General features: G+C 41.3%; 1 protein-coding gene across 4 annotated transcripts in view; it reads left to right on the top strand.

Annotated features, from left to right (window-relative positions):
* The window catches only part of IQGAP2 (IQ motif containing GTPase activating protein 2), a 219,248-nt gene that overhangs the window by 186,894 nt on the left and 11,170 nt on the right, over nt 1-21,184 (top strand). For all 4 annotated transcript variants that reach the window (XM_053299875.1, XM_053299877.1, XM_053299876.1 and 1 more), the window contains 9 exons: nt 2,472-2,621; nt 4,774-4,937; nt 5,450-5,674; nt 7,071-7,211; nt 7,563-7,647; nt 10,363-10,595; nt 13,132-13,264; nt 19,347-19,449; nt 20,314-20,455. In XM_053299875.1, coding sequence (XP_053155850.1) covers nt 2,472-2,621; nt 4,774-4,937; nt 5,450-5,674; nt 7,071-7,211; nt 7,563-7,647; nt 10,363-10,595; nt 13,132-13,264; nt 19,347-19,449; nt 20,314-20,455 — 1,376 coding nt within the window. The remainder of the gene's footprint in view (nt 1-2,471; nt 2,622-4,773; nt 4,938-5,449; nt 5,675-7,070; nt 7,212-7,562; nt 7,648-10,362; nt 10,596-13,131; nt 13,265-19,346; nt 19,450-20,313; nt 20,456-21,184) is intronic.

The following is a 21,184-nucleotide window of genomic DNA, read 5'->3' as shown; positions in this document are numbered from 1 at the left end:
CACCTTAGAGAGAACAGTGCTTACTACTACTGTGAATATTTATATACTGCTTTTCAACAAAAGTCCTCAAAGAGGTTTGCAAAGAAAAAAATTAAGATAATGCCCTGTCCCCAAAGCCCCCAAACCCTAAAAAGAAACATAAGACACCAGCAGCAACCCCTAGAAAACTGCTGTGCTGGGGTTGGATGGGGCAGAAGATGACACATAAAATCTAAGGAGCATACGTTCTGCTAACTGTTAGACAGACAGAAGACCCCCAACAAAAGGCTTTGATAAATATTTTTAGGAAACTTGGCTGTTTGTAAAATTGACATGCTTAGAAAATTACACAGGGCGTATCTTGGGCTTGTTTGAGCCAATAAACATTTAGTATCTGGGGTGGAACAAAGATCAGCACATGGTTGCATACAACATTGCTCCCTGGACATGAAAAAAATCTGTCCCATTAACAGAGAAATTTACAGTATGCACATTCTGTAACTTTGTATGTTATATTCCTAACTTGTACCAGCTAGGAGGGAGCTTGGCCTATAACAGGGGCATGATCAGGGTGAATTTGAGGTGCCCGGGAACATGATGGACTGGAACTGTGAGACAATCGGGATCCTCAGTAGGAGGACTCCTAACAGGATCACTAAGATGTGTATGTTCTGTCTCTGTATGCCTTACCAGGGGATAGGACTTTTTCCAGATTTGTAACCAGACACAAAATGTGCAATTGCAAAAACCAAAAACCAATTCCAAAATAGCATTTGTGCAGCTCAAGAATTCAAGCCATGCAGAATGTGCATTAAGGTTACATGATATAAAATATAACTGATAAAGAAGTAAAGTGAGCAGCCAGACTCCTCCAGAACCCAGTCCTTGAACAACTGTTGCTGATTTATCCTCCCCTTGATAAAGATGCTTCCCACTACTTCTCCCAGAATCCTCACCTATAAATACAGGAGGACCTCGATATTCGTGGGGGTTCCGTTCCACAGTTGTACTACGGATATGGAAACCATAAATATCAAGGCATTAAAGTAAATGTATCTGCTGGTAACCCCCAGACTGGATTATTGCAATGTGCTCTATGTGGGGTTGCCGTTGTGTGTAGTCCAGAAACTATAGCTGGTTCAGAATGCGGAAGCCAGTTTGGTCTCTGGGTCATTTTGGAGAGACCATATTACTCCTGTATTGAAAGATCTACACTGGCTGCCGATAGGTTTCCAGGCAAAATACAAGGTGCTGGTTATAACCTATAAATCCCTAAATGGCTTGGGCCCTGGGTATTTAAGACAGCGGTCTTCTTCATTATGAACCCCACTGCCCATTGAGATAATCAGGAGAGTTCCATCTGCAGTTGCCACTGGCTCGTTTGGTGGCTACTCGGGGGCGGGCCTTCTCCGCTGCTGCCCCAGAGCGTTGGAACACGCTCCCTGCCTCCCCATCTCTGACAACTTTTTAAAAGTCTTTAAAGACTCACCTATTCACCCAGGCTTTTAATTACATATTGTTTTAACACTTTTAACATCATTTTAAAATGTTTTTAAATTTAAATTGTTGTAATGTTTTAACTTTTACTATGTCATTTATTTTGTTTTAACTATTGTTTTAAGTTTGTTTTTTGTCATTTATTTTAACTAATGTTTTAACTTTTTGTTTGCTTGTTGTAAACTGCCCAGAGATGTGAGTTTTGGGTGGTATAGAAGTGTGTTAAATAAATAAATACCATGTGCAGTTCTGAATTTTCTTTGGAAAAAGCCCTGATTTGGGTGGGTGGGTGGGGTATTTGAAATAAGTGAAATTACATTCTAATGCTTCGCTCACGGTCAAAACTTATAAAGATTTATACTTAATGGGTAGCCTAAATTAATTTTGAAGTGTTTTGAGCAAGTTTCACCTAAGTTAATGAAACTAGCTTTAATATATTTTGGTATTTTCCTAAGTTTTACTAAGTGAGTATCTGAAGTTTTCTTCAAAGTGTGTTTATATTTAAATTACGTTGGACCACTGTGGGGAGTAAATGTTTGAAATGAAAGCACTTATCTTTGTTCTACCATCTTAAAGAGAAGATTTCATAAAATTGAAATATCCTGAATTGTGTTTATCAGTGCCTTTTCCTCTCCCTCCTTGCTCCCAGTCAAATTGTGCCTCTTCTCTCATATGGAACCAGTAAACTTGTTTTCTCCACCATCAACAGCCTCTGAGAATCTCTGTAACAGGAAACCCTGGTCTTCACTTGGGCTCCATGCTTTGACCCATTTCCTGATACTTAACTTTTCATAATTTTTCTTAAATGGAATAACAAGATGCTAAGAACCATGGTATACCATTTTATAATACCAAGTTAAACTGATTTAAGATGTCTAAACGTCTGGCTGCGGCAAAAAGCTATAATTGCTCCAAACGTATGATTTCTAGCAGCATTTTTTAGGATGCTCATGGAACGTAACTTGCCTTAACACCAGTATCCATTTTGCTTACAGGATGTAGTGTTGCACAGCAAGAAGCTGAATAAAAAAAGCAAAAATCAGGTGGAAGAGATGGTCACTGGGGACAAGCAGGGCATCAAGGGTTTGAGCAAAGAGAGGAGAAAAAAGTTGGAGGCCTATCAACATTTGTTTTATCTTCTCCAAGTGAGTTGAGTCTAATTGAGATTTTGTATTAAACAATTTCACAGTACGTTTCCTACCTGGACAGCATGAATTCTTATTACCTTAACATGTGATGGGCAGGGAGAGCATTGACTTTTCTGACCTCAAATATAAATTAAACCAGTGCGGGTTAATGTCTTCAATTCCAGTTGACTTGCAACTGATATGGTTACAATGATATGGAAGCCATCTAGGTTTTTTTTAGTCCAAAGTTGGGCTGTAAATGCAGTGACTGTGAATGAATTGATTTACTGCACAGACAAAAATCCTTGTTTTGCTTGTAAAATGACTAACTTTTTATTTTTATTTGCGCCGGGCTACTCAATATGAGTTTGGAACTTTATCAGGCTCTATTCAGTCTCCAGTGTGGCCACACTGCACACTAATGATTGAATCCTCTTCAGAGTTGAGAAATGATGGCTTTAGCAAAGGGGCTGATCTGTCAGTGGCTGTTATTGTATGCCACAGCATCAACCTATTCCATAACTTCAGTTTAAATTAGGAGTGTTGGTGTCAAGGAATGTGGAATCTGCAATTAGTCGGCATTTGCAGCCAAGGGGAAAGAGAGCTTTTTGTTGAAAAGAAAAGTTGTTTTCTATGACAAGGATGTTGAGTCTGGCAGGACTGGGGAGGGCAACTGTTTTGGCATGTGAGAGGATTTTGGAGCTCAAGCAGTAGCACATAAGAAAATAACTTGGCTTGTGGGGAGATGAGAGTGGTAGTTTGTGCTCAGGCCCAAGGTTTGTGAATGGATTGGCATGAAGTGGAAGGGTACCAAGGGTTAGTTTTAGAAGTTCCATCAATATTAACAGACTTCTTGGTGCAAAATTATGAGAGGTCCCTACATATTTGTATGGTGAGGGGAGTTTGGGACTCCCATCCATTTGAGTTTGATGCCTTTGAAAAAGTCAGCATTCATGCATAAGTGAACTTTTGATATTGCTATAATTATTTACAATGTGAATTTAGTGTGATATTAAACTTAATTCACATTGTGTATTAACTGCAACTGAACTTGTAAACATTTTTGCTATTGCATTGTCTGCAAAGGGTTTTTGTATGCATGAGTATATACAGTCATCCCTCGCCAACCACTAGGGTTCCATTCTGGAGTAAAACCTGACCATTGGCAAATTTGTGGCTGGCGAAGCATTAAAGTCTACTAGCCAACCCCGCACAGAGCATCTGTGCACTCTTTGGGGCTGGCGGTTACCTCTTCCTCCCCACCTTCTGCTCCAATCTCCAATTCCAGGCCTAGCCACCTCTCCTCCCCACCACCACTTCTGCCCCCCCTTTCTCCCACCGCCTCCTGGGCCTGCCGCTGCCGTGGCGACCAATCCTCCTGGGTGCGCCTCAGCCAATCAGGCCCATCCGCCGCCCAGCCAATCAGCTGGGCGCTGGGATGCACATTCTAAGACACACCCAGGAGAATTATATATATAGATGGGAAATGGGGTATGAGGAACCATGACCGCAAAAAGACCTAAAAGCGGCGGGGGGGGGGGGGATAGCAATTTTTTTTTGCTAAAAATCACCAAAAATCCTGTAATATCACCAAGAGTCGCCAAGAAGAATGAGCAGATCAAAGTTCTGGACATTATTTAACACCCTCCCACCCAATCACTCAAAGGCATCTTAAATTGGCAAGGGACAGCAAATTCAGCAAGGGTTAGCAAGGGTCACCAAGAGGAATGAGCAGATTGAACTGCTGAAACCCCTCCAAAATCAATTTTAAAAACCCTTGCCAAACATGGATACACAGGTCATGGTTGGCAAGACCTGTCACAATTTCCTATTCGCATATATTCAAAACTAAAACCATGGTTGGCAAGGGGTGACTGTATTTGTATGCATGCATACACACAGAATATAGATATTTATGATAAACTGGAGGGATTTTGCATTATCTTGGACACAATATATGACAGGAATTTTGACACTGGATTCCTTTGGTATGTGTTCTTTACTGTAGTACTCATGAATTTCTGTAAGAGAGTTTTCAGTCATTGAATTAGTGCTGATTTATAAATCAGAAGTGCATTAAGGGCCTTTTAAGTTCTTGCTAATAAAGTGAACAGTAGGAAACCTTGCCAGTTTTATTAATGTGGTCTTTCAATCATTATTCTTTTCATAGACTAATCCAACTTACCTGGCAAAGCTGATCTTCCAGATGCCCCAGAATAAATCCACCAAGTTTATGGATACAGTTATCTTCACACTGTACAACTATGCTTCTAATCAGCGAGAAGAATACTTGCTTCTGAAGCTGTTTAAAACTGCCTTAGAAGAAGAAATAAAGTGTGTATATTAAATGAACCAAAGGCTCCATGTTTAGTACAACTGTATTAGAACAGTGTTTCATCTGCTCAAATAAAATAGCTGATCTTAAAAAAATTACTTTAGTTTCTCTCTTATGGATATGGTTGGTTTTTCATGGGAGGCATCGCTGGATAGTTGCACCCCATTCTCAAACATAGGATGCTTGTATTATATTAACTAACGAAACTTGCAAGATCAAGCTATAAATCCTAACTGGAATGGCTTATACGCAAACCATATTTCTATTTCAGAAACATTCTTATTTTCATTTCATTTCATTTTGTTAAATGTTTTTGCATTTAACAAAATAGTACTGCAAATAACTTTTAAGTTATTTAAGAAAATTTATGACATTTTTAAAGTGGGTGGGGGGAGATTCCTTGTGGGAAGATCTGTTTAAAAATCAGTATGCTCACTGTATGTTCAAAAATTCATGAAAATAGGCTTGAAGTTTTCGATTAGAATGCAAGTACTGATTATTTTTATTGCAGTTCCAAAGTAGACCAGATTCAAGATATTGTCACTGGAAATCCTACTGTCATCAAGATGGTGGTTAGCTTTAATCGAGGTGCTCGAGGGCAGAACACTCTGCGTCAGCTGTTGGCCCCAGTGGTGAAGGAAATAATAGATGACAAATCCCTAGTCATCAACACAAGTCCTATGGAAGTGTACAAAGCATGGGTAAACCAATTAGAAATGCAAACTGGAGAGGCCAGGTAAGGGTGCAGCATAGAAAAACTGTACTTAATTTTTCAGCCTCTGCAGGCTTCCTTTGGAGAGAGCCATCTCTCTTTTTTCTTTTGGATTAATATTGTCATTGTCATATGGAATTATTCCATGGAACACACTGGAATTTATAGGTATAGGGCTCAATAAATCTATTGACTAGCTTGAGGCTGTTGTTGTTGTTGTTGTTGTTGTTACATTTATATCCCGCTCTTCCTCCCAGGAGCCCAGAGCAGTGTACTACATACTTGAGTTTCTCTTTCACAACAACCCTGTAAAGTAGGTTAGGTTGAGAGAGAAGTGACTGGCCCAGAGTCACCCAGCTAGTTTCATGGCTGAATGGGGATTTGAACTCGGGGCTCCAGTCCAGCACTCGGGGCTCCAGTCCAGCACTCTAACCACTACACCACGCTGGCTCTCACATTGGTGTATGTGAGCACAGGAAGTAGTTGTATCTGGTAGAAACTATGGAAATATTGCTCTAAAAGTAGATTGGTTTATGGGGAAAGTACCATGTATCGTCGTTGTAAGCAAAACTCTGCTGGCAAATGACTTGAAATATTTGGTTCTTCCTTGGAAGAAATTAATTATAAATATTTAGGCTAGGATCCAAACACCCTCACATGTACATCCAAGTGCTTACAACTTTTTTCTTCTGAACTGCAGTTATGTGTGCTGTAGCAGATGTTGCTCTGGGAAATCATGTAACTTGCAAGCCTATTTCATGTTTTATCTTGATGACATGGGAGATGCTTCTCTGCTGTGGAAATGTGTGCATCTTAAAATCACATGGACAGGGCTAATGACTGTTAATTGAGAAGACCATGATTGAGAACTGTTCAAGTGGGAAAACCATGTCATGAGCCAGTGTGGTGTAGTGATTAGAGTGTTGGACTAGGACTGGGGAGACCTGAGTTCAAATCTCCTTTCAGCCATGAAACTCACTGGGTGATTCTGTGCCAGTCACATATCTCTCAGCCCAACTTACCTCTTAAGGCTGTTGTGAGGATAAACATATCCATGTACTGGGCTCCTTGGAGGAAGAATGGAATAGAAATGTGAAATAAATAAATCCCTGTGGTTCTGAAATGAACGCATTACTGGAGTAGTGTGCGGAAAAGGTATAGGGTAGTACTCCCATACTATTGAGCTAAGGTGTGATTTGGATCTTGGAGTTGGGCCCTTCAACATAAGGGGGAAACCTTGGAAATCCCAATAAATGCATGAAAGCCCCATGTACTGCTTTGCGGGGGGGGGGTTAATATAACAGACATTGACCAAGTAATTAATTTTAGTTGTTGACTGTTACTTAAACTGAGGCATTGTAACTTTTTAAAAAGTTGCTATTAAAAAGTTAAAACAATATTGTTTTCTCTTCTTTTGTAGCAAATTGCCTTATGATGTAACAACAGAACAAGCCCTGACACACCCTGAAGTAGTGAACCGACTTGAGTCCTCAATTCAGAGCCTGAGAACAGTAACTGATAAAGTCCTTGCTTCCATAGTGTCATCTCTGAATTTAATGCCGTAAGTTCAGGGACCCAAGAAGACAGTGGTGGAACCTTTTCATAAAACGAAAAGTCGTTTTTTAAAAACTATGAACTCAGATCGCTGAAATCTATTTTGTACTCGGAGCTGAAACATGATACTTCACCAGCAGAGGGGTGTATTCCCCTGACATCACCAAACCCAGATTTTTGTGTCTATGAAGTGCTCATAATGCAATTTTCTTATGTTTTTCATGCCATCTTATTCTGTTCAGTTGATTCTAAGGTTTCTAAATCAAAATGCAATGCTCTTTTTGTTGATTGAATTAGTTGTATTTCATCCTAAGTCCTTTTCCATTATTTTCCTTTTTTCATCTGTTTTTGCATGTAGTTATGGAATGAGGTATATAGCCAAAGTTCTGAAGAACTCGCTCCACGAGAAATTCCCAGATGCAACAGAAGATGAGCTTTTGAAGGTAGATTTGTGAGGGTGATTGTCAGTATCTTGTTATTTAAGACTATGCTAAGAGGGAAATTTCTTTGCAGTGCAGAGCAGGGTAACTCAGAGAAGTAGGGAGAAACTGCCCAACTGCTTCTCATTAGTGCTCTTGAAGACATGACAGCTTGTACAGAGTCCTTTGTCAGAGCACGTTCTGTGCAAGTGGTCACATTTCCAATAATTTTGTCTCTTTGAAAAAGAATAAGCTGGGAAAGAAACTACAACTTAACACTTGTCGGCTTTTCTGCATTCATCCCTCTTAAGTGCTAGGGACCCTTATCTATATCCTGATCTCGCTCTGTTACAAGCAGAATTACTGCATTGGCCAGGATAGGAGATGGAACACGAATGGCTGTCCCTGTGTATGGATGGTAGGACTAGAGATGAGTTGCTGAAGTGAGGGACATAGCTATCCCATTCTAAAAGACTAAGACCAGATTCCAAAAATTGCTACCTCCGTGTAGCAACTTATAGATTGAGACATGTTCTGCTTTCACTCTGATTCAGTTAGAGTACTGAACACAATTTTAAGCAATTTGAGACTCTAATAACACTAAAACAAACAAAAGTGTTCTCCCATTGGGCTTGTTTTGAACTTATAAAAACTGTGGGAATGTAATGTTTATCCAAACTGAAGAGTGGTGCAGTCTCCAATAATGCATGGTCAGAGGGTGCACAAAACTGAACTCAGAAATATTTACATCAAGGTAAAGATGCTGTTTTATCTACTTAGATTTTTATCCAGCTGATGGGAGTTTTTGCTGTGATGCCATTTCTCTAAAACTTTCAAGACAACACTGACATCAATCCATACACATTCCTGCTATTTACAGTAGGAACTGCCATGCTTCTCAGTAAGATGGTCAGCACTATCAACTTGAAGTGGGGGTGGAAGGAAATGAAGAAGAAAGGGGGGCACCTGGATTCAATCATCTTCCTTCCTTCCCTGCATAGTTGATGAGCTCTGCCAGAACTGATCCAGTGCATGTGGGACATAAGAGTGTAATGCTCACATTTGTGGATTCAATATTCCTCTGTTCAAAAGGGACTTCTTGTACCTAATAGAGATAATCTACATATGGACATATTTTTGGTGTGCATAGATTAAAGTAAAATGTGCCGTCAAGTCGATTTCGACTCCTGGTGTCCACAGAGCCCTGTGGTTTTCTTTGGTAGAATACAGGAGGGTTTAGAGTACCATTGGCTCCTCCTGCACAGTATGAGATGATGCCTTTCAGCATCTTCCTATATTGCTGCTGCCCGATATAGTAGCAGCAGGGATTTGAACCGGCAACCTTCTGCTTGCTAGTCAAGCATTTCCCCGCTGCACCACTTAAAGTGATATGCATAGATTACCATTGCTGAATTTGGGGGAAGGCATTTTTTTCTTCTAGTAATTTTAGAGTAACAAGCTTTAGGCTAGGTGAATTTTTTTTAATAAAATATATAAGCATTGTATCTACTATCGTAAGGTATACTTACTAGAAACATTTTTCAACTGCTGTAGTACAAAATTGTGCTGCAAATATGTTGGCATTTTAAATCTCCCCATAATCAGGTAGTAATTAGGCATTCTTAGTTTTTGCATTGTCTGAGGAAACTCTGATATCAAAGTGTCAACTTTACCTGGAGAAGTATTACTGGGGGTGGGGGGACCCTTGGAGGTCAGAATGTTAACTATTAACTCCCCACCACCAATCACCAGTGAAAGTTGAATGCTGTTTTCCCAAAAGATGTATTCTAGTACCAGGAGGATGTTTGACAACAGTGTGTATTAGGTCTTTTTTAGGTTAAAGCTTTAAAGGCTGTAATCCTGGAGTAAGTCCTGTTGAACTCAGTAGGACCTACTTTCTGATAAGCATGCATAGAATAAAACTGCAAGGATGTTGGCAAACCTTTGAACCTGGGAGTTAATTGAGCTGATTTCTAGTAAGCTTTTTTCTTGTTTCTATCTTAGTATATCTGCCTTCAGTAAATAAACCATAACTCGAGTCTGAACTAAAGGAGTATAGATAATCTGGCATCAGTAAACCTTCATAGAGTATTTTCTTCTTCTCTCCACCCCAAATATTTTCATGTTTCAAGGATGGAACTACAGGACTGGTTAGCTTTTGTTTGTGTATATTTGTATATCTCCCCAAACTCACTTCTCTGAGAAGTTTACAACAAATATAACATAAAAGGTCAAAACAACAATTAAAATGTTAAAAGAGTTCAGAAAACAAGTTCAACAGTTTTTAAAATAGTTTGCATATTTAGAAAGTTGCAAGATTGCTGTGTAACAAGAGTGAATACCAGCCTTATTATGGAAAGAAACTGTTCAGTCTATCCTCCTCCTTGGCCATTCTCAAAACTGGGGACATGTGTAGTCTTTGAAATCAGTCTCAACATTGCTTACCAGTTTTGTATGTATATAACTGAATTTATATTCCTTTAGGAACATCCTATGATTGTTGTGTGCCATGTGACTTAAATACTGCTCTAAAGCAAAGGCTGCTGTCTTATAGTCTGTTAACATGTCTGAACCATAGGCTTGACTCCATAAGGCTGTTATGGTCTCTTATTACTTCCCCCACCCCACCCCCATGTTTACATTCTGTGCCCAATAATTTTTTTCAAGAAATGTTACCAGCTTGGAATCAAATCTTTGATGAACCTAGTAAAACCATTTTAAAAAATGTTTGTCCCATAGATTGTTGGAAATCTCCTGTACTACCGATTCATGAACCCAGCTATTGTTGCACCTGATGGTTTTGACATCATTGACATGACAGCAGGAGGGCAGATCCATCCCGATCAGAGGAGAAATTTGGGCTCTGTGGCCAAAGTCCTTCAGCATGCTGCCTCAAACAATCTCTTTGAAGGGGAAAGCGCACATCTCTCATCAATGAACAGTTACCTCTCTCAAACATATGAAAAATTCAGGTCCGTACTAGAGCAAATAGATGTATGAACCACAAACTGCTTTGCAGAAACTTTTATACATGGGTAGTTTGTTACTTTAGATTTCTTGGTTTCCTTTAGATTAGTGGAACTGGCTTTCCTATGGAAAGAGATACTTTTTATAAAAGATAAGCAAAATATATTCTGTGTCTTGTCAACTTACTTCTTTCAATTCCAATGAAGTCATGCTTTCTTTGGCTAATATTTTGATGCAGCCCCCCTGCCCTGCTTCATGCCCTATACTTTGGTGATTGTCGCTGTATTACACAAGTGATACTTTGCTTAAGGATAATGACATAGCAATAGCAATAGCACTTACATTTATATACCGCTCTATAGCTGGAAGCTCTCTAAGCGGTTTACAATGATTTAGCATATTGCCCCCCAACATTCTGGGTACTCATTTTACCGACCTCAGAAGGATGGAAGGCTGAGTCAACCTTGAGCCCCTGGTCAGGATCGAACTTGTAACCTTCTGGTTACAGGGCGGCAGTTTTACCACTGCGCCACCAGGGGCTCATTATAGGACTTTTTAAGGGGAAACATTTCCTAACCAGGAAGAGTTGTATATTTGACTTCGGGCAATAGGAAATGTTACCAGGACATTGTGGTAAAATGTTTGGAGAGAGCTGTGCTCTTTAGCCTTAGCCTGTGTGGGTGGTTTCATCACTAAACAGAAATGCTCTGGAATTCCAACAAACTATAATTTAATAAACAGTTGTATCAAAAAATGTTATTGAAACATATTTGCAAAGCTGTCCACAAGCTGGATATCATATCATTTGGCAGCTATTCACTTTTGTTGTTTACATGTTACAAGTGCATATGATGCATCTTGGCATTATGTTAAGCATTTTAGCCTGTATGACGCTCTTGTTTGGAATCTCAAGTGTTGAGGTCTGTGTTTATATTAAAATATATGTCTGCCCTGCCTTTTGACCAGACAGTCCCCACAGTGTCTGTAATGTAAGTTAAACACTATGAATTGATCTTCACTACTTTGGTGAAAAATCTAGGGGTATGCAATTCGGGTTTTCAGTGATTCGGTTCGGGACCCGAACCGAATCACCCCTGATTCGATTCGGATTAAATCTGAATCCAAATCGGTTCGGGAAGGAAAAATGGGTCCCAGGGGCAAAATAGTGGGGTGGGGTGGTAGTGCCCAATGGTTGGAGGCTACCACCCAAATTTCAGGGGAATTGGGCAAAGGGCTTATTTTTGGGGAATTTTTGGTGTCTTTGGGGCAGTTTGGGGGCATAGAGTGGGATCTGGGCAAAAAGAGTGGGGTGAGGTGGTAGTGCCTAATGGGCGGAGGCTACCACCCCAATTTCAGAGTGATGGGGCAGAGGGCTGATTTGGGGGGAATTGTTGAAGTTTACGCGTCTGTAAGGTTTTCCCACATAGAGAAGCATTGAGGTGTCAGCAAATGGATAGCTTCACTCGGGGGGCAAAAGGGTGGCTTAGAGCAGTGTGGGGTTGGTGGTAGTGCCAGGTAGGGTCAAGGAAGCTACCTGAATTCTTTCAAAGGATTTGGGCAGAGGGCTGATTTTGGGGGAATTGTTAAAGTTTACGCGTCTTTAAGGTTTTTCCCCATAGAGAAGCATTGAGGTGTCAGCAGCCCCATAAGTGCACTTGGGGGGTGCTGGGGTGGCCCAGAGCAAGTGGTAGTGTAGTGCACATAGGGTGCCAACCACCCCCATGGGTTTCTAACCCATGGGGTACAGGGTTCTGTTGTTTCAGAGGTATTCTGTGTGTGGATTCTATGATAGCTATCCAGCACCCCCCAAGTGCACTTATGGGGCTGCTGGCACATCCCTAGAAAAATCTGCAGCATGAGAGCCATTTCCCACTGTGCTGACCTCTGCACTGTACGGGAGCTGTTATTAGTGCGAGGAGGGCTGTTTAACAGAGATGGTTACCTTGCAAGAGCTCTATGGGGACAGCTCTGAGAATAGCTATATTTCCCAGCACTTCATGTGTGCCTTCCAAAATGGTGCAGGGGCCCAAGAGGGCTCCGTTTCTCTTAAAGGACACCCCCCCCGGTCGCTATGGAAAAGCACAGAATTGTGCTGTGAGAATGGTCATCTCCACATGTTGCCAGGGGGACTGTGCAGAGTATTCAGCTTTGATGGAAGTTTCACAGACCCAATAAGCAGTGAGTCAGGAAGCCACACTCAGGGTTGATGGGGGCCACCACAGTCCTCCGAGCATACAATGAAGACTATTGCATTATAGCAGGCATCCCCAAACTGCAGCCCTCCAGATGTTGCTAAACTACAACTTCCAGCATACCTAGCCCCAAAAAATTGTGTCTAGGGATGCTGGGAGTTGTAGTTCAGCAACATCTGGAGGGCCGCAGTTTGGGGATGCCTGCACTATAGTCTCAGATCTACATACAAAATTGTGAGAAACAGTTTCCAAGCTTAGTTAATGTCATTATAATACTTGGGCTTTGGTTAGCATCAGTGTAACTGTTTAAATTCTGTGTTATGCAAGTATTGTGTTTTTTCTCTCTTAGGAATTTTTTTCAAGCAGCATGTGGAGTTCCTGAACCTGAAGAAAAATTCAATATTGATGAATACTCTGATATGGTGACTCTTAGCAAACCAGTTATATATATATCCATTGAGGAAATCATTAACACTCATTCAGTAAGTATGGAAAAGGGAAGCAAAAAGCCTTGAAACCATAATTACTAAATTTGGATTGGGTTTTTTTGGAAGCTGGCTAGTTAAAATGTGTGCCTCTATGAGCACTTGATCCTAAACATTTAATTTGGAAGTCTGGAGCAGGCTTTGAAGGAAAACATATTCAGTGCTGGTGAGTTTGTAGCTTATATTCTGCCTCATCAAGCTAGTAGCTTGCAAAAATGCTTACAGCCTAGATAAACTTGATTTTTTGGGGGGTGGGGGCGGTTTCCAGTAGTAGGAAAGACTTTTTTTTTTTACTGTCTCAGACAGTAGTAACAGATTATCTCACTTTCCTTCCACCAGTGTTAGAACCTTTGAAAAGGTTTCCCTCCATTCACGTTATTTCTATATGAGTTTGAATATATAATGTCTCCTATTGCTTTTCTGTAAAAGGTGACATTTTCTTTGTGGGGGGAAATGGAGTGACAAATCTTACTGTGTTTTGGAACTGCTGTTGCATGATGGAAATGGATAATTTAGGATAATACTGGTGTCCTGTGAGTTGTTTGTGTTGGATAAGGAAGAGATGAATTACAGGAACAGCTTTTTTTTTTTTTTAAACACAACATGACTCATGCTGTCTTAACCTCGATTTGTACCATATGGCCTTTTCAAAGAACCTACATAATAGAACTTCTAGAATCAATGTCCCACTAAAATGTTAGCACTTCCAGCACTTACTTGGTACTGAATGTGCATATTCTGTTCTGTTCTTCCATCTGTTGTTTATCATATTTTTATACCACTCTATATAAAATCTTAGGACAGTTTACAATTTAACCAAACAACAACTAACACCTAAAATCATGTTAAAACAAATCAAAATTACCATCAGTAAACTTTAAAGCATAAACCAAAAGCCTGATAAAACAGGTGTGTTTTCAAAAGGTTTAAAAAAATAACAACCCAGAAAGCCAAGGTTTTTTTAAAAAAAATGACTTTAAAAGTCATTTTAAAACAATCGGTATTATTGGGAAGAGATGCAGGCTAATCTGCAACTTCAACATGAATGTATATGATTATATTAAACTTTTTCTCCTTGGCTTTCTAAAGGCTATACAGTTCATATTGACATATGGTTAAATGTTTTTAGTTTGTCAAATAAAAGTCTTTGAAAACTAAGCAGTACCGGATTTATGGTAACCTACACAGCTGCTTCTCATGAATTTCCTTATAATCCTGTATTATAATTTTCCACAGGACTGTTGCACAGTCCAAATGTATTAAAGCTGCATGGCAGTAAGATAAATCTGTGTTGCAGTTTATAAATCCTTCACAACATGTGTGTGTATAGTGTGTGGGAAAGCCTTTTTAGTAGAATGGATAAATTAATCTGATACAAATTTTAAAAAATTGGTTCCTTATTGAAATCGGAACTTAGGAAGCTGCCTTATACAGAGTCAGACCATTGTCTCATCTAGCTTGTTACTGCCTGGCAGCAGTTTTTCAAGGTTTAAGAGGCAGGAGTCTTTCCCAGTCCCTACCTGGCCAGGGATCAAACCTGAGGCCTTCTACATGCAGACCAAACTCTACCACTGAGCTATGGCCCCATCCCCAATAGTGCTGTTGGAGAGGGCTTACCACCCTTTTAAAAGGATTTGTTGGACTCTTACAGCAAAGAAGCCTTTGCTACCTCCTTGTGTAGTATCTACATCAATTTGTAGTATCTTATAGCCCTGTTAGGCTATAGTAGCAAAAACACATGAAGTAGAAAATGAAAAGTCATAGAAATTGACTTTCTGGCCTGATTGACATTGCACAACATAATGATATAGCATGATAATTGAGCGGTTCAGGTCCATGCAGCCCCCCCTCCCCTTCACACAGTAGAAAGGGACATTTTGCAGGTTCCCATCTTGGCTTAAAACAAACTGGGTGGGACTCGACCAAGCAAGTCATGTGGCAGCACCAGGCACTGGGCAGGCAGACTTCCAGTGTAGGGGTGTGCACGGAACCGCTACACTGCGGTCCGGCACTGGGCTGGGGGGTCGCTTTAAGAGCGGCGGGAGGGTTTACTTACCCCTCCCGCCGCTTTCCGATGTGGCCCCCGTAATTCATAGTGTAATTGGGGTGCAGGATATCTCCCTGCCGCCCCTTCCCCGCTGCTCCTCTGGAAAGCGCTGCAAAGCTCACAGTAATGCTTTGCGCGCTCACTGAATACCTTCATGAATCGCTGCCCCACTTTTTAAATGTAATTAAAAGAAAATTGGGTTTCCAACCCAAGAAGGCAGACAAGCCAGAGAGCGCGCGAAGGGGGCGGGAAGGGCAACACGAAGGGGAGACGAGGTGGCGTGGCTGGCGGAAGAGAGGCAGGGAAAGGACACGAGGGAGAAAGGACACACGGCGGTCCTCCCGAGAGAAGCACATACAGACCGCTCACCCTCTGCAGACTGCTCACCCTCTGCTTTTAGGATTAAAAAAAAGTCCTCTTTTGAAAGCCCGGCTCCCCTCCTCGTCGTCACTTAGCAATAGCCAGCAATAGCCAGCCATTCCGCCTTCCCCCGCTCTCCAGCCCCGCCTCAGGCGCAGCTACTATAGCAGCAGGGACGGGAGTGGAAATTTCCACTGGGTCCCCCTGCTGCTATAGTAGCTGCGCCTGAGGCGGGGCTGGAGAGCGGGGGAAGGCGGAATGGCTGGCTATTGTTGGCTATTGCTAAGTGACGACGAGGAGGGGAGCCGGGCTTTCAAAAGAGGACTTTTTTTTAATCCTAAAAGCAGAGGGTGAGCAGTCTGCAGAGGGTGAGCGGTCTGTATGTGCTTCTCTCGGGAGGACCGCCATGTGTCCTTTCTCCCTCGTGTCCTTTCCCTGCCTCTCTTCCGCCAGCCACACCACCTCGTCTCCCCTTCGTGTTGCCCTTCCCGCCCCCTTCGCGCGCTCTCTGGCTTGTCTGCCTTCTTGGGTTGGAAACCCAATTTTCTTTTAATTACATTTAAAAAGTGGGGCAGCGATTCATGAAGGTATTCAGTGAGCGCGCAAAGCATTACTGTGAGCTTTGCAGCGCTTTCCAGAGGAGCAGCGGGGAAGGGGCGGCAGGGAGATATCCTGCACCCCAATTACACTATGAATTACGGGGGCCACATCAGAAAGCGGCGGGAGGGGTAAGTAAACCATCCCGCCGCTCTTAAAGCGACCCCCCAGCCCCGGACCGAACCACCCAGCTCCAGACCAGTCCGGACTGGTCCGGAGACCTTTTCAATGGCCTCCAGACCGGTCCGGGCCCACCCCTATTCCAGTGTTGGCTGTGGGTCTCCTGATGAGCATGAACCCCTGACAAGCTTTTGAGTTGGCTGATCTAACTCAACCTGGCTCATCTTGGCTTGTTCTAACTACAGTTTGTGCACAAGCCAGGGTACAAAACTGGGATTCAGTCCTAGTTCCATATTCTGGCTTAAGTGCAAACTGTAGTTAGAACAAGCCAGGATTTTCTACATTCAAATGATCTGGCAAACCTAATTTGTTGCAAGGCTTTGAATGGAAATTGTGTATTCCGCTTAACGTGAAAAGAGGAGGAATGAGTAAATGGGCCCTGGCACACAACTCTCATGCTAAACCATGATTTCACATGATGATTGCATCGAACCACTAAGGGCCAGTGTTGGGGATCAGCCAGCACAAACACTGGCCATCCCAGGGATGCATGCCCAGCAGAAGACCCGCAGATAACCCTGGAAGCCTGCCCGCCCAGTGACTACTGTTGCAGCTGCAGCAGCAGCACAACTTGCCCAGCTGGGTTCCACTCTCCACACCCACAAATGAACTTCCTTCAAAGTCACCTATGATATGCAGGAGTGTCTGGAGCAAACCTGTTTGCAGATACAGAGGGCAAAAGGAGAGGAGAGTGATTTGCTCAGCCAAGTGAGTTGCTCTGTCATCACATCTCTGGTGCTGTTGCTCAGTTAGTCATCTCATTGCCCCTGGAAAGCTCACTGGGTGACTGGGCAGCAGTTAATGAGCACCATTTTAAAATTCCCGGTTGCCCTGCCCCACTGACACATGCCAGGAGGAGCCTGGGATGTCAAGGAATTACAAATGCTGCTTCTGTCCTTGCTGGCACAGAAGAAAGAGCTACCTCCACTAGGCCTAGTCAAATGACATCAAGTTGCTGGGCAAAAAGCCTTGAAGAGGGCAGACTGGGAGCCTGGGGTAGGTTGGATACTATGGAGAACCAACATGGAAGGCTTTGCCAGTGGGGCAGCCAAATCCTGGCACTAGGGCTGTTGGGACCAACCAGTCTGCTTGATTAGATGAAAGAATTAAATTGCAAAGATGATAAATATACCTATGGGTGAGGCTGTGCTATTGATACACACTGTTAAAAAAATTCTACAGACTTGTACTGGTTTAACTCTGGTCAGCGACCAAAATAAAGAGATTGATACCTGGTTGGTTGATTGATACCCTCTCCCCAGGGAGTGCCAGTGACAGTAGTCCTGGGATTAGGGTAAGGATGTTGAAAGGACTTCTCAGCATCCTTACCAAACTACAATTCACAGAATTATTTGGGAAAGCCATAACTAGTGTCTGTTCTGTCTCATTGTCCTTTTAAGCAGAGTATTGCTGGTAGGTAATGGCATACATTTATACGTAGATCTCTAACATAAGAGTGGAAGGAGTAGCATGTTCTCGCTTTTAAAATGACTGTTCCAAAGGTCTTAGGTCCATGTTTAGAAGATGCAAACCTTGAATTTGCAAATAATTGTAGTGTGATTTCTATTACTATATTATAGGTATTATTATTTGCTTTGTGCAAAAAGTGGAAGGTATAGAAACAAGCAGAGTAATTTACAGGAAACTCATAGTTTACAGGAAACTCATAGTCCCTTATCTGTGAAGCAGCATATATTTAAAATATGTTTTTATGACCTTGTAAAGTCACTCCTTAGTTGAAGAAACAAAGCTGTAGCATAAAATGTTATTTATAGGTTCAGATGTATTTCCTCTTATAATACCAGTAGCTTGTACATGGGAAAAACATGATGATGTTCTTAAGAAAAGAATCTTAAGGAACTGGATTTGAGTGTGTGTGTTTACTCTTTCCACAATGGAACAATCAGTTATAATTGTCTTGTCCGACCCTCTCTGAGTATTATTTGGAGTTTGTAAGGTTTATCAGTTGGTCTGAAGTATTTCTGCAGTTGTTCTCTGGAGGCCTGCAGATACTTAAGAGGCTGGTTCCCTTTGGCCCCTTTTTTGTGGACAATTGTCTAGATTCCAGGATGAAAAGCATACAGTTGCCTGCCAATGTGAATTCTTACAGACAAGATGTCATATTGTGAGGTAAGAGGTAGGGGGCAACCATAAAGAAATCCATAAACCCAACCTCAGAGTCACCCCGTTTTGGAGTGGGTTCTACGAGAAAAATTGCCAAGGCTGGTGTAACAATGCCGGTCTCTTAACTATAGCTGAGAGATAGGGGCAGGCTGTAGGATCATGCGCACCCTATCCTTTCTTGTATGAATTCTTCCTGTCCCATTTTTTCTAAATACAAAGGTAGACCTTGATGATAGTCTTAATTGCATATTCTGTTCAGTGCATGTACAATCAGTGCACATGCATACAGATCTGTATGCATGTACAGTTGTTCACACATTACATTGAGCACACACATAGCAGTCCAGTTCCTATTTTACACTGCGTCTGAGGGGACCTGTACCAAGCTTCACTTTTAAAATGAACATATGTAGTCATTCACACAAAAATAGCTGTGCACACCATAACGTCTGAATAGGATTTATATTGCTTTTCAAGTCAGTGTGGTAAAGAATATATGGCATATATTTTGCTATACAGCATATATTTTGCACTTGTGAAAATAGTATCAGTTCTCCTCCCACCACTGCTGTAGCCAGTGAATGTTGTGGTGGATGTTAGGTGTACTCCTATTATATTGGCTTTTCCATGTCGTCTCTGGAAGTCTTTATTCACACATTTCTGTTTTTGCATTTTACATTTGCATGTCATGATGCATTATGAATACATATTACCATGTGGAAACGTGTCAGATTTTTTCAGTAGTTTTAATAATGGTTGTCGTCTTTGCAGCTACTGATTGAACATCAGGATGCCATTGCTCCTGACCCAAATGACATCTTGAACGAACTCTTGCAGGGGCTTGGAGAAGTTCCAGATGTGGAGACTTTTCTTGGTAAGCAAAAAAAAAAAAATGTAATTGAAAGGTTGGTCCTAACATTTTGAAGAGTTTAAAAGAGAATAAGATACTGAACTAGTGTGTAGCTTATGTTGATGCACTTTTCTCCCCCCCCCCTTCTTTTTTTTAAACAAAATTTCTTGGAATGAAAGCTTTCTTAGAATGAAAGCATTGGGATTATCCATGTTACTCCTTTGGGTTTTGTGAAGATCTGTGCTATGGCATTCTGGTCTTAATACAGCATCATGCTTCATACCGTTATCGCATCTAAGTAGTCTGCATGTACTTACCTCCTGGTTTCCTGGCCATTGTTACTGATTTTCACTATTTCAAGAGAGTATAATGTACTTGCAGAAGTATAAAGGTGTTTAGAGTTGGGAACAATGGTTCTCCAGTCATGAAATGCAGTATGCCCTACCCTATGGGCTGTGCTCTGGCCAGGGATGGGAAGGTTTCTCTTCAATTTAAATATATTATCCTAAAAGTGATCTGCACCCTTGGTCTGGAAGCATCATGTTATAATCAGGGTGGTGTATATTTCACATTTCCACGCAGTTGCTCCAGAAGCTCAGACTTTGGCATTTGGCACAGCATTCAACAATCAGAATATATATATTTTGGGGGGGAAATTCTAGCCCTATCACTGCAAAATATGCATGTGAGTATGCAACTGATGCGTGGCACAATCTCAGAAGATATAAAAGTGACTGGACATTTCTTACAATCCAGACAGGCTGTAGAACTTCAGTGTCCTACACCACCTCTCCCTTCTCCATCCCCCTAATTGTAGAAGCAAAATAAATTATAGTTGCTGAATTTGGGTTAGTAACTGGCAATACTACTTTCCCCCCCTTTCTTCAGGAGAAGGAGCTGTTGATCCCAATGACCCTAACAAGGAAAACACTCTAAGTCAGCTTGTCAAGACAGAAATTTCTCTTTCACTGGCCAGGAAATACGATTTACGGGAAGGTGAAGAACAAGACATCAAGGGCCTGATGATGAAGTATGTAGTATTGACAAGACTTTCATCAAATTTGAAGCACTTACTTAACACTTTCTCACTTTGATTCGCAGAAAACCATTTTATTATACATGAACGTTAGGTATTTCTAGATATTAGGTATTTCTAGTGTATTCTTGTGCGGGTTTAAAGTTTCAAATTCTACAATATTTATGTATTAGGGGCAAGTTCAAAAATTAAGTTCACAGCCCTAAGGGTACACAGAGAGGGGTGTGTGTGTGTGTTTGTGTGTTGATGTAGAACCTCCATGGAAGTGTCCTTAGCACAGTGGATTTAGTTGCTCAGTATGAGACAGAAATAGGCTCATATTTTAATCAGGCAATGAATGCCTTTCCTAGAATCCCAGTGACGACATTTTTGGGCTCATGCCGCAAAATGCAGTGTTCTCTTTGTGTGATAGTTTCTGTATGCATCTTTGGAACAGGATGTAGCTTGGAACAACTATAGAAAGACCACACAGTCACTATTCTATGATAAGGTTTTACAAAAAAGAAACTGCATAGCAGGATATAGATTAGGCTACAGGAAGCAGAAGGGCACATCTGTCTTGGATTTTATGTTGCTGTAAGGAAATGTCAAGCTAACTGGATTCTCTCTCTCTCATATAGGCATGTATAATCTGAATAAGTGTGGCAAAAATTAAGATACTCTTATCCTGTGCTAACATTCTTATTTTATTTATTTATTTATTTATTTATTTGATTTCTATAC

The sequence above is a fragment of the Hemicordylus capensis genome, chromosome 2 (genome assembly GCF_027244095.1).
Source record: "Hemicordylus capensis ecotype Gifberg chromosome 2, rHemCap1.1.pri, whole genome shotgun sequence".
NCBI lineage: Eukaryota > Metazoa > Chordata > Lepidosauria > Squamata > Cordylidae > Hemicordylus > Hemicordylus capensis.
This window is presented reverse-complemented; position numbering and strand designations above follow the sequence as displayed.